At 40.1% G+C, this 13,240-nt stretch overlaps 1 protein-coding gene across 1 annotated transcript in view; it reads left to right on the plus strand.

Annotated features, from left to right (window-relative positions):
- Window positions 1–5,265, plus strand: part of dnase2b (deoxyribonuclease II beta) — a 41,221-nt gene extending 35,956 nt beyond the window's left edge. The window contains exon 6 of the mRNA XM_039734644.1: window positions 2,614–5,265. Within this exon, the coding sequence (XP_039590578.1) occupies window positions 2,614–2,948 (335 nt within the window). The 3' untranslated portion in view covers window positions 2,949–5,265. The remainder of the gene's footprint in view (window positions 1–2,613) is intronic.
- Window positions 5,266–13,240: the final 7,975 nt, after the last annotated feature.

Raw genomic sequence — 13,240 nt, forward strand, 5'->3', positions numbered from 1 at the left:
CTGTGCAGACCTTGTCACTTGTCACTGTATGGCCTGATTCTACTAGTTCCGCTTGGCAATTGAAACTCGAACCTCATGCCATTGATGTCACAAGCAGATTTCAAGAGAAGCATTGCTACATGATGTGTGTGATATGTTCTGGTATAAGGCCTTATTGTTTGAACAGCAAGAGGTTTATGATCTGTTTGCTGCTTTTGCTTCATGTTTCTTTTCAAAATGTTAGAGGGAGGCAGAAGTGGAAAACAGTGTATGCCAAATCAATTCCTTTATATTTTTTTTAAAGTGCTAAGTAGCTCATTTAAAATGCTGTCATTTAAGGAATTCACGCTTGAGGGTCACATATTTAATGGCATCTTGGCATAATTGGGGGCAGACTTCAAAGGCTCACCCTCAGATACTTGTAAGCACTGAATGTAGTGGAGGTCTACAAATCTTATTTCTGCACTCGCTTTTCAGTCAGGCTTATTATCTTATTCGAGCCTTGTGAAGTTTTTTTTTTTCTCTCCATAAACTAAAGCTAAAACATTTTTATACTGGTGTTTACTTGGTCTAATTATAGATAGATAGATAGATACTGTGTTAATCCCAAGGGGAAATTCACCTACTCCAGCAGCAGCATACTGATAAAAAACAATATTAAATTAAAGAGTGATACAAATTCAGGTATAACAGACAATAATTTTGTATAATGTTAACGTTTACCACCCCAGGTGGAACTGAAGAGTCGCATAGTGTAGGGGAGGAACGATCTCCTCAGTCTGTCAGTGGAGCAGGATGGTGACAGCAGTCTGTCGCTGAAGCTGCCCCTCTGTCTGGAGATGATCCTGTTCAGTGGATGCAGTGGATTCTCCATGATTGACTGGAGCCTGCTCAGCGCCCGTCACTCTGCCAAAGATGTCAAACTGTCCAGCTTCATTCCTACAATAGAGCCTGCTTTCCTTACCAGTTTGTCCAGGCGTGAGGTGTCCCTCTTCTTTATGCTGCCTCCCCAGCACACCACTGTGTAGAAGCCACAACCGTCTGATAGAACATCTGCAGCATCTTATTGCAGATATTGAAGGACGCCAGCCTTCTAAGGAAGTATAGTCGGCTCTGTCCTCTCTTGAACAGAGCATCAGTATTGGCAGTCCAGTCCAATTTATCATCCAGCTGCACTCCCAGGTATTTTTAGGTCTGCACCCTCTGTACACAGTCACCTCTGATGATCACGGGGTCCATGAGGGGCCTGGATCTCCTAAAATCCACCACCAGCTCCTTGGTTTTGCTGGTGTTCAGGTGTAGGTGGTTTGAGTTGCACCATTTAACAAAGATCTTGAGTCACAGAGAAGTGGATGCAGTCACAGCAGGATAAAGTGTAAAACTGGGAACCATTCTCGGCCCATTTCAAGGCACACTGACATAGACAAGCCCTCTCCCTCTTAGACTCACTAGTTGGCCTAAGACACACAGCTCTAGACTGTAGGAGGAAACCCGTAATACCTGGAGAAACTGGCATCAGCCCCAAATGAATGTGAAAACTCCTCAAAGACAATGAGCAAACTTGAATTCAAACCCAGCCCAGTGGAGGACAGCTGCAGCTTCCTGTCATATTGTATACAGTGCCTTATGTGGCAAACACTACGACAAAACCTGTCTTTAGCCACAATACTGTGGCTCTGCTCTGTCTACTGTTCTTATTCAGTCCTTATTCATACACATTGTGTGCATCAAAGGATCTCTGGAGTTTCAATTAAAAATGGAAAAAAAATGAAAAACTCGAGTTTAGGAAGCAAGCCTTTGTTGCAGCCTTTCTCAAGTCTCGCACCATACCTGCTGGTTTATGGATGGTATGGCATTGGCTCGCTTGTTTAATTACTCTTCTTTCTTGCATTCATTGGATAGGCGATGTATCAGGACTTCAGCGTCCTGTTTGCAATGATAAAGAAGGAAACTTCATTGTTGTAGGTGTCTGTAAAGTCAATCCCCATTTAATTAACTTCTTTTTGTTAATCTTCTCCTGTTAACGACTTCTTTGTCCTTATATTCCCGTGCCAGCACTTGCAATGAAAGGAGCTATATAAAATAAAGAGTTGTTGAATGATTGAAATTGACAGTTAGTGTGGATGCCCATCATTTAATGACATAGCTCCAAATCTTTAGAGCGAATTTGTTTCTGAACGAGTGCCCTGCCACTGCAATGGATAAAGCTGTTCCTCCCAGTACATGTACAACGTTTACAGCATCATCATTGTCCAGCGTACAGCGTACAGTGAAGTTCATACTTGCAGCACATTGGCACTTAATGAGAAGAGCAACTTTACCTTGAGACTTCTGTCGGCCTTATCTGAGAACTCTCACAACATATTTGCGGTGTTTATGACAGAGCCTGGCCATTATTTTAACCATCCACAGTTTCTTATATTCTTTCATTCATTTTTCAAACCTGTTTTTTCCATTACAGAGTTGTGAAGTGCCAGTGCCTTTAGTAACGTCAAGTCCAAGGCAAAAAGAACGCCAGCCCAGTACAAATCATCTAAGCACACTACCTTTAGAAGTCAAAGAAACAATGATTGAATTCAAGCTTTTTCTTCTGTATCTTACCGGTACTTCTTTTACTTTTTATGTTTTCTGTAGATATTTATACAGCTTGGGTTGCTCAGGATTTGAAGTCAAATCTTCTAACAGAAACCTGGCAAGAAAAGGAGCATGAGCTGCCACCCAACTGCTCCCTTCCAGAACATGTCTACAATGTGAAGCGAATCCAATTGCCTGGACCACATTTCTTTTATTCTCAGTATGATCACTCCAAGTGGTGTGTTTCTCAAAACTTTAAACAGCAGTGGACTTGCATTGGTGATCTGAATCGGGAAGACAGGCAAGCATGGAAGGCCGGGGGGCTTATCTGCACTCAAAATCCGATAATCTACAGATCCTTCAGAAAGGCTGTGTCCTGGTATAAGGGGTGCTGAGAGTCTCACCTGAATCTGCTAAAGAGAAGGGTTGCTAAGGATGACTTTTAGCGTCTAAACATACTTTTATTAATTACGTTTGTCCCCACTTATTGTGTTCAGTATCATGAAGAGACGGAAATGGGTACAAAGTAAGGGGTATCCATTGAAAGGGTGTCAGTCCATTGAAACACACTGGGGAATATTAGTCTAATCTCAATTATTCATTTATTGAACCTGCTTAATCTAACTTCAGAGTCACTGGAAATAAAAGTCCATGTTGGTAACATCAAGAAATCAGCATTGGACAAGCTGATCGCACCCACACACGTTCACTTGCTGAATCCACTTCATCCAGTTTTATGGAATTGAGGCCTAAGACAAAAGACAGAGAAGATCATTGGACAAGGCTGATTCGCTCACTCACACACACACACACACACACACGTCCAGTCTTCTCCAATTTGTGATGTGCAAAGAAAAGCAATGCCCAAACTCCACATGCGTGCGACCAGACTGGGGTCTTAACCCACTTTCTTGGAGCTGTGAAAGAAGTAGCGATGATCACTGCAATGCTGTACCGTGTGTCTCAAGATATTGCTTTGGCAGAGAGTGTATGTGTGGTCTGATGTCTACCTTTGGAGCAAAATATGGCTAATGTTCTGGATGGTAAACGTCTTGGTAACATTGTGACTCTTTAGAAACCACATTAGATACAAGCTCCAACTAAATAAGGGCTGCCGATGAGCTAAACAACTCTCGCTCACAATGACATTTTACTGCTTATTTTGTCTTTGGCGGCCACTGGAAAAGAGAAACACAAAGACTGATCTTGCAATGAGTTAAAACACAGATAAACATTTTTAATCTCATCACACTGTTTGGTGCTCTGGGTGAAATCTCACCTTTGTGGCATTTGCATGTTCCCGACAATCACGTGAATTTCCATCTCATTCCACCAAAGACATGAATGCACACACAGTCAGATTAAGACGTTTTGGAGTTAATGGCACCCAGTTGTGGCTGCTGATGGGTTGACATCACTTGATGCGATGCCATCCTACTGTGCCTCCTCTCATTGAATGGCAGGTGCAGACAAACCTTTGCTTAGTGTGAATGCTGTGGTGCCTTTTGGCTTTTTTATTAAAATTTTATCAAAATGTTTAAAAAATTGCTGGAAAGAATATTGAAATAATTAATTAGCCACTCTATGAGATGTAAAGCAAAAAAAAAAAACCTAAATCCCAATAGATTGGAATGCTGTTGTCTTTTATATTTCTTTTTATTTTATTAATCCCCAAGGGGACATTGTCTTTTCGCCTGACCATTAGGGGTCAAAGCACAGGGTCAGCCATCATACAGCACCCCTTAACTAACAAATATGAAGCCATTGGTTATAAATCCACTTCATTCTGCCCAGACAGTTTAACATTTACTGGTATTGTTTAAAAAACACTAAAGGATGCCATGAGTTGATATTTACAGCGCGGTACGTTTATTCATAAAAAGAGTGTAGATGTGAGCATATTGTGTAACAGTATGCACTAAGGAGAGAATCCAGACTTCTGTTAAAAAATGATCACAATCAAGTATGTATTCCATGCAAATAAGTTCTAAAATGTTTCACCTTTCATTTTAAAGTTCACTTTAAATTTATTTTGTGTTATTGCCATTCCTAAATTGATCAGAAAGAGGTTATAAGTTTAGTAAATCGCTGAGTATTTTTTTTTATATTTACGTCAGTGTTTTGCACACTGAATTCATCAGACAGCCCTGAAATCCCACTACTCTGATAAAGTACTCCGTCCTGCTAGCATGCCATCTTATCCTGCTCAGCTTGAAGAATCCTAACCCACGTAACAGAACACGTGCTTTATTTAAAAAAAAAAATCACTTCATAAGGACTAGAACCGACGTTCTTTAGAATCCGGTAAAAAATCCATTAATGCTGTCCTGAGTCATTGGACCCTGCTGAACTATTGCTCACCTTTTGAATATTTCGATATCTGAGCGCTTACTTCATAATTCATCTTTTTATTTTCCCTCCTGTCTTGAAGGTTCAGGTTGTGTTCAGATTAAAATGTAGTAATGTAAGTCTTACTGAATAGTAATTTATTCTTCGTAATAGAATCCTTAAATCAATACAATAGAAATATACCAAAAAGGGAAGAAAAGTACAATTGACATAGAAGTATGATGTTTACATCACTGCATTTGTTTCCATTAAAGCAGTTTACCTAAGCTTAAGAAAGGTAAGTTATTTTTAAGTTGATTTTCTTCGCTTACTGTAAAGAGTCGTTCTTTTAAATTTGGTGTTTTTAAAGTTTTTTCTTCACAATCATGGTATATATTCGTTTGTCACATGAAATTGTGTTTTGAAGTGAATAAAAAAAGTGCCTACTCTTGCATTTTATAATGGAGCTAAGGGGAACCGGAGTCACAGGGAGCTCATCCCTACCAGTCAGAAGCCCCTGCTGTATAACAACCCCATGGGCTTCTTGAGTTGCCCTTTGGCTCCGCTGGTGAAGAGGTTTGTTTTTCAGCCTCTGCAGGGAGGGCCAGGGTAGTATGAATGCCAATAGTGGAGCACCTCTGAGTGCGGTGATGTCGGTTTTGAGTGCATGCAGTGTACGCATTGGCTGGACCTGCTTTTAGGAGGCAAAGCCTTTTGAAAACTGAGTTTAACATCTTCTCATTGTTATCGAGCACATAAAGATTAAAGTTAGGATGTACAGAGTTTCTTGAAATTGAGCATATTATTCAACATTCAAATCACATAGTAAGAATGGAAGGTTTTTCATGCAAACGGAAAACACTTTCAACATACTTACCCATACATCACAAACTATTGTTGCTAGAAAGCTTAAATCATGTACCAAGGATGATCTAAAAGTGTTGGGCCAAACCTATTCTGAGAGATGGCAATAAAACTAAATACATTTAGCTATTCAGTAATCACAGCGAACACTAGAACGTTTTGTGTAACTTTCAGATAGCTTATACAGTATACGAAGAGAGACCCAAAAGAAACGAGACTGGCCTCCATGTGGCTGGATGGCGAGTGGAGGGTTGGATCAAGGCCAGTGCTTGTTCTCTCATCCCTTGCCAGTCAGTAGCCAGGTGGATGTCTCTGTGAAACGATCTCACGTGTCATGCAGTCAACGTTTTTAGAAGCTGTTCTTGCAACCCTGTTGAAATTGTGAGGTTGAATTTCACGGAACAAAGATCTTGTTTGAAATTTTGTTTTCTACTTGGTAAAACACCAACGGAAATGTCCCAGATGCTTCAGGTGGCTTTCAAGGAAGAAGCTCTGAGTCGGGCAAGAGTTTTCGAATGGTTTCCGCACTTCAAAAATGGAAATTTAAGCATCAAGGATCAACCCTGTTCTAGGACGCCCTTCAAGCAGCTGGAACAAAGAAAACATTGCAAAAATCCACGAAAAAATAAATGAAGACCGTCATTACGCAATTGAGGAGTTTTCAGAAGCTACAGGAGTAACATGGAGCTCAGTTCACCACATTTTAACTGAAGACCTGGGCATGAGGCGTGTTTCGGCCAAATTTGTCCTCCATCTGCTAACAGATGACCAGCGGAACAATCAACTCAATGTGTGCAAAGACTTGAAAATGGAGCTTGAAAGTGACCCAGACTTCTTGTCCAGGGTCATAACAGGTGACGAGAGTTGGTGTTACGGGTATGACCCTGAAACGAAACAAGCATCGAGCCAGTGGAAGAATCCTGATTCACCAAGGCCCAAAAAAGCCAGACAGGTGAGACTGAATATAAAAACGATGCTGATTTGTTTCTTTGACATTAGAGGCATTGTGCAAAAGGAATTCGTTCCAAGGGGTCAGACAGTCAACCAAGAGTACTATCTGGGGGTCTTAAGACAGCTGAGAGAGAGAGTGCAGTGGTAAAGGCTGGAATTGTAACAGTCGGGTGAATGGCTCCTTCACCATGACAATTCCCCGGCATACACAGCGTTGCAAATTCACCAGCTTTTGACCAGTCAGGGCATGCCACTCATGCCCCATCTCCCTTACTCAACGGACTTGGCCCCCTCTGACTATTTCTTGTTCCCCAAAATGAAAAGGGACTTGAAAGGGCGCTGATTTACCAGCGTGGAGGACGTGATCGCTGCTTCAATAACAGCTCTAAATAACATCCCAGATGAAGACATCCAAAAATGTTTTGATTAGTGGAAAAGGAGAGTGTGTGTCTTCCAATGGGGAGTACTTTGAAGGAGACTAGTAATTTTTTTTTTTTTTAGATTTTAAATAAAATGATTGCTTTCGAAAAAGTCTCGTTTTTTTGGGTCCTCCCTTGTATGCCACTTATTTTAAATGTTTTGTCCCGCTTGCTTGTGTAAAAACGTTTAATCATGCATCAAAACCCAAATGTAAACTAAACTTGTAGTCAGAAAACACAACAGCCTTTGATCCCCTAAATCGAAGTAGCATCTGCAAAGATTTGTTTTTGTATCCACAAACTTGGACATCCACTGTAGTATCACTTTTGTATAAACCGGCGCAACTTCTGGTCATGGCAAAACAGCAAGGTCATGGCAAAACAGAAATGGGAGATGCTGCCAATAACAAAACCACACAAAATACTGGCAGCCATGACCCAGATTTGCAACCTAATTCGGGGAAAAGGATGCCCTTCTTATCTTGCTGCTTTTATAGAGTAGCTTCATTTGCTGGCTCTTCTCTCTTTCTCTTGAGTTGGGGTTGAATTTTGCTTTGATTTGTTAAATTTGACTTGACTGTATGGAATTATATCTGTTTCTAATTAAATCAATAAAAATATATGAAAAAATGTGTAACATAAAGGGTGTTGATGAATAAAAATAAATGGTAAAAATTAATCAAGGGCCTGGAATCAAAATGAAATTTAAAATAAAGAAGCAAAATTGAATCACACCTTTAAATTTTAACAAATGCTTCATCTCAATAAACCATTAGAATATTAGAACAATTGTTCTGAGAACAGACCATTCAGTCCTATTCACCTAGATTGTCTAAAATATAGTTTTTTTAAACCACCCAAGATTTTGGGTTGTGCAGATTCACCATTGTATTCAATGGGAAAGGGTCACATGCGTTTTGTGAAGTGTATCATGTTCAGTCACCATGGGCAGCAAGCAGCAGTGTTCCAATATGACTATTGATGTTGATTATCCAAGGCAGGGAACACCACCCTCCCTCCCACACCGGGACAGCTGTCGACGGCGATTTTCCAAGTGGGACCCCCTCCTCCACTGTTGAAGGTTGTCAGGGACTGGGTTTCAAACACCCTTAGTACGGCAAGAAAGGGTCATGAGATAAACAGTCTACATAAGATCAAGTCGAAATTCGAAAGTTCTTATAGTTCTCTGATTCAGTACTTGGTAATTTTTTACAAGTGTCTGGGGTTTTTTGAGTGCAGAACATTTTTTTAACATTTGTACAAAATCTGCCCTTAACAAGTTTCCAACCAGGTTCCTCTGTTCTTATTGCAGAATTTATTTTAAAGTAACAACTGGGATCCAGTGTACTCATTTTTCTGTAATTTTAAACACTTCAATCGCATCACCTCTTAATCTCATTTTGCTTAATGACGGGAGGGGCTCAGAGTAGAGCCGCTGCTCCTCCGCATCGAGAGGAATCAAATGAGGTGGCTTGGGCATCTGATCAGGATGCCTCCTGGACGCCTCCCTGGTGAGGTGTTCCGGGCACGTCCAACCGGGAGGAGGCCCCGGGGAAGACCCAGGACACGCTGGAGGGACTATGTCTCCCGGCTGGCCTGGGAACGCCTTGGGATTCTTCCGGAAGAGCTGGAAGAAGTGGCCGGGGAGAAGGAAGTCTGGGCCTCTCTGCTTAAGCTGCTACCCCGCGACCCGACCTCGGATAAGCGGAAGAGGATGGATGGATGGATGGATATTTCAGCTCCTTCCGTCTTTCTTTATAGCTCATACCTCTCAGTCTCAGGATCAGTCTAGTTGCTTTCTTCTGGACCTTCTCTAGAGCTGCTATGTTGTTGCTATAATTTGGAGACCATAACTGCACACAGTACTCCAGGCGAGGCCTCACTAGTGCATTACACAGCTTAACCCTAACCTCCCTTGACTTGTACTCAACATGTTGTGATATATAACCAAACAATATATTAGCCTTCTTTATTGCCTAGATGTAGTAAAGAATCCACTATGACCCAAAGCTCCTCCATGTAAGGCACATATTTTGGTCTCAAACCTCCTGCTGTACTGTATATTCAAATCTGATATTTTTACTTCCTGTGTGTCTTGCTGTAGATAGTGGTGAGTCCATGATGACTCCTAGGTCCTTCTCTTAACTGGGATATGTTCAAGTTTCAGATCTCCCGTTGTGTATTCAAATCTAACATTTCTACTTCCTACATGTAATACCTTACATTTACTGACATTACATCTGATCTGCCGCCAATCTATCCAAGCCTGTATTCATCCAAGTCTGTCTGTAACAATTCAACAGATTCAACATTGTCTAACTTTATACCTCATTTGCTATCATTTTAGTATTACACTTAACTAGCTTGTTGATAATATTCTTCTCCAGGTCATTTATGTATATTAAAATGAGCAGTAGCCCCAACACTGATCAATCCATGACACTACTTTTAACATTAATTAATTCTGATAAAATTTTACCTCATCATAACCCATTGCTTCCTGTATTTGAGCCAATTTTTTACCCACCTACAGACTGCACCCTGAATTCCTGCTTGCTTTAGTTTGATCATTAACATTTCATGTGGTGTCTTATCAAAAGCCTTCAGAAAACCAAGGTAAATAAGACCAATAATCAAGTAATCAACATTCTGAGCATGTAACCTGCACTGTCTTACTGTTCTTGAAGAACTGATTCAACTGACCATGACTAACTACTGCACTGTCTGCTATTTCATGCATCATCACTCTTCATTTCTATATTACATTTCACACTATGGTGCCTATAGCCTCTTCTGATATTGATGTTAAACTCATGTTCTGTCTTGGATAATCTTCAAGAGATGTCCCACCACAAGGCAATTCCACAGCTCATTATTGTCAGTCTGATAAGGTAAAGAGTTTAGGGGTAATTATTAACTGAAATTTTAAAACACATATTAATCAGATTACCAGGACAGCATTTTATCACTTAAGAAATATAGCAACAGTTAGATCCCTTACAACTTTGCAAGATGCTTTTGTTTTCAGTCGACTAGATTACTGTAACGCACTCCTCCCAGGACTACCCAAAAAAGACATCAATCGATTGCAACGAGTGCAGAATGCAGTTGCTAGAATCTTAACTAGGAAAAGAAAATCTGAGCACATTTCTCCAGTTTTGATGTCACTACATTGGTTACCCATGCCTTTTAGAATTGACTTTAAAATACTGCTAATGGTTTACAAAGTCCATCTTATATTTCAGAATGCCTTTCACCTTACACTCCAAATCATAACATTAGATCTTCAAATGAGAGCATGCTTATAATTCCAAGAGCTAAATTTAAAAGAAGTGGTGAGGCAGCTTTCTGCTGTTATGCACCTAAAATCTGGAATAGCTTGCCAATAGGAATTTGCCAGGCTAATACAGTAAAAAAAACGGCTAAAAACTAATTCATTTAACATGGCTTTCTGATAGCTTCATTTTAGCGTAACCCTGATATTCTTTATATACATTTAATTATGGTTTTTACCATGGGTCCACAATACGCACCAACCCCTACTTTCTCTGCTGTTCTTTTTCCGTTTTTCTGTGGTGGCGATCTGTGCCACCACCACCTGAAGAAGGCACCATGCAGTCCCTACATTGATGGGTTGAAGGCCAGATATCCACATGACCATCATCATCTAATTATTTCCACGTGAACCCTGAAAACCATGAGGACTGATTGAGATCATTTATGTTAGGCAGAATGTGCACTGGGAGCTGAGAGATCTCGTGGCCTCGGAACCCCTGCAGATTTTTTTTTTTTTTTTTCCAACCTTCTGGAGTTTTTTTTTTTTGTGTCCTCCTGTCCATTGGACCTTATTTTATTCTTTGTGACTTAGTATTGCCTAGTCTTATTTTTATATTTTTATATTTTGTAAACTTTTCTTTCATCATCTTGTAAAGCACTTTAACCCACATCATTAGCATGAAAATGCGCTATTTGAATAAATGTTGTTATTGATAAACTGCATACTCCAGAAACTTGTAATTTGTACTGTACAGTTCAATACTCAAACGCAAACCTTTGGCTACTTACAAAATCAACAGCGCAGAACACCCAAGTCCGATTCAGGCTCAGAACCTTTGGATTATCTTACCTTCCATGTGTTTCAGATGCCACGTATGTGCCACCCTCATGCTCAACTCTGCACCTGCCTTGACACAATAAATTAATAATTGACACAGACAGCATTTAGATCATCTTATGACAGAAGAAACTAAACTTGTTTCTTTTAGCTCTCTAACCTGGTTAGAATCTTTCTGTACATCCCATTGTAAAATGCGCAGTAATGTCTCCGAGTGGCTCAGAGTGCAACCAAACAATTCCAGATGTCACCCTTTCAATTTTGTTTATGCACAGTGCACATCTCTTTGTGGTTATATGTGTTCGGATTTTCATTTTTTTCAAACTAAGTTGGGAAAAATGTATGTGTATTTTAATAGGATACAGTATATGTTAAGAGAATGGGCTTTATTGATGCAGTTTGATGGTAAAGAGAAGGATGGCATTTACCTTTCAATTTCTCTTAACGGATGAATAAAGAATTTGCAGTATAAATGAGAATGCTTTACTTGGAAATGTGCTGCTTCCATATTGCTGATAAAATCACTAAATGCAAGTGAATGAAAGGTCAAGTTGTAATTATAAATGTTTTGCAGAGAAGTGGGTAGTTTCATTTCAGTAATTACTGATCGCTAACCCAGTGCCTGAAAACAGGCCTTTTATTGACAGCCATTGCTTTAAAATTGCATTAGCAGTGTGCTTGTACTTGACTAAAAGTGACTGGCCTACTGCATGCGACTGTGAGCAGAAAATCACTTCTGTAACTAAAAAAAAAAACTAATACGGTGTTTGGGGCTTTGAGGACATGCTAAACATCTTTGAATGTCTCAAATAATGTCAGAGGCAATGAAAATGATAAAATAGCCAGATTATTAAATAAAACTCAAGGGAGAGGGAAGGTGGTAGGGAATGCACAACAGAATAGATAACATGACAAAGGAAACCTGGGCCTGACCATTCATGTTGTCTCCATTACTTTAGAACATTAGAAAACTAGAGCATTGTAACGAGAACAGGCCATTCAGGCCAACAAGCTGACCCACCCTATTCATCTAAATCATCTAAAGTAATACCAAGTCGGGATCTGAAGGTTCCTGAAGTCCTGATCTCTGCTACACTACTCTGTAATTTATTCCATGTGTCTATGGTTCTTTGTGTGAAATCTGCCTTTAGGATGTTTCCAACAACGCCCCCATGTTGTTAATGCAGAAATTATTTTAAAGTAACAGCTGGGATCCTAATTTTAATCTCTCATGTCTCCTCTCAATATACATTTAAGCAGTTAAGCTTAAAAGGTCGAGCTCCTTCAGTCTCTCCTCATACCTCATACCTCTCAGTCCTGGTTGCTCCCTTCTGGACTTGCTCTAGTGCTACTATGTCTTTTTTGTAGCTTATCCATTTATTAACCGCCGTCTCCCATTCTGAAAGAAGCAGGTATGCGTTCCTGAAGAGAAACTGTATTTTATGGCATTTAGAGTGTCAACCTCTTCCTCCTTTTGTTTGTAACTCTTGGCAGCATTTGGAACTGGTGTTAACTCTTTTGCAGTTTTTATAGCCTTGAATTGTCCTGTTGGATGCGCTTTGATCTCTGAGTAACTTCACCTTTTTAGGCTATTTAAGGATACCTTTTCAAATGGCAAAGGGAAGATTAGTATCTTTCTCTTCCGGAATGTACATTGTGCATTTCTGGTATTCCTTATTTCACCGTCCTGTGTCTGCATGGGTTTCCTCCCACAGACCAAAGACATGCGAGTTAGGTAGATTGGCGATAATAAATTGACCTTAGCGTGTGATTGGGGTGTGTGTGAATGTGTGAGTGTATGTGTGTGTAATTGGGGTGTGTCTGTGTGTGTGTCCACCTTGTCCAGAATTTCTTCCTGCCTTGCCCCTATGCTGGTTGGGATAGGCTCCAGCACACCTCTGTGACACTTTCCAGGTCAAAGCGGGTTAGAAAACGACCGAGTGATTTCACCATATTGATAGTTTTACTCTACTTTGTTACTAAAAGTTTAAGTTTACTAATAATAAGTTTC

This window comes from Polypterus senegalus, chromosome 14 (assembly GCF_016835505.1).
Source record: "Polypterus senegalus isolate Bchr_013 chromosome 14, ASM1683550v1, whole genome shotgun sequence".
In the NCBI taxonomy this organism is placed as follows: Eukaryota; Metazoa; Chordata; class Cladistia; order Polypteriformes; family Polypteridae; genus Polypterus; species Polypterus senegalus.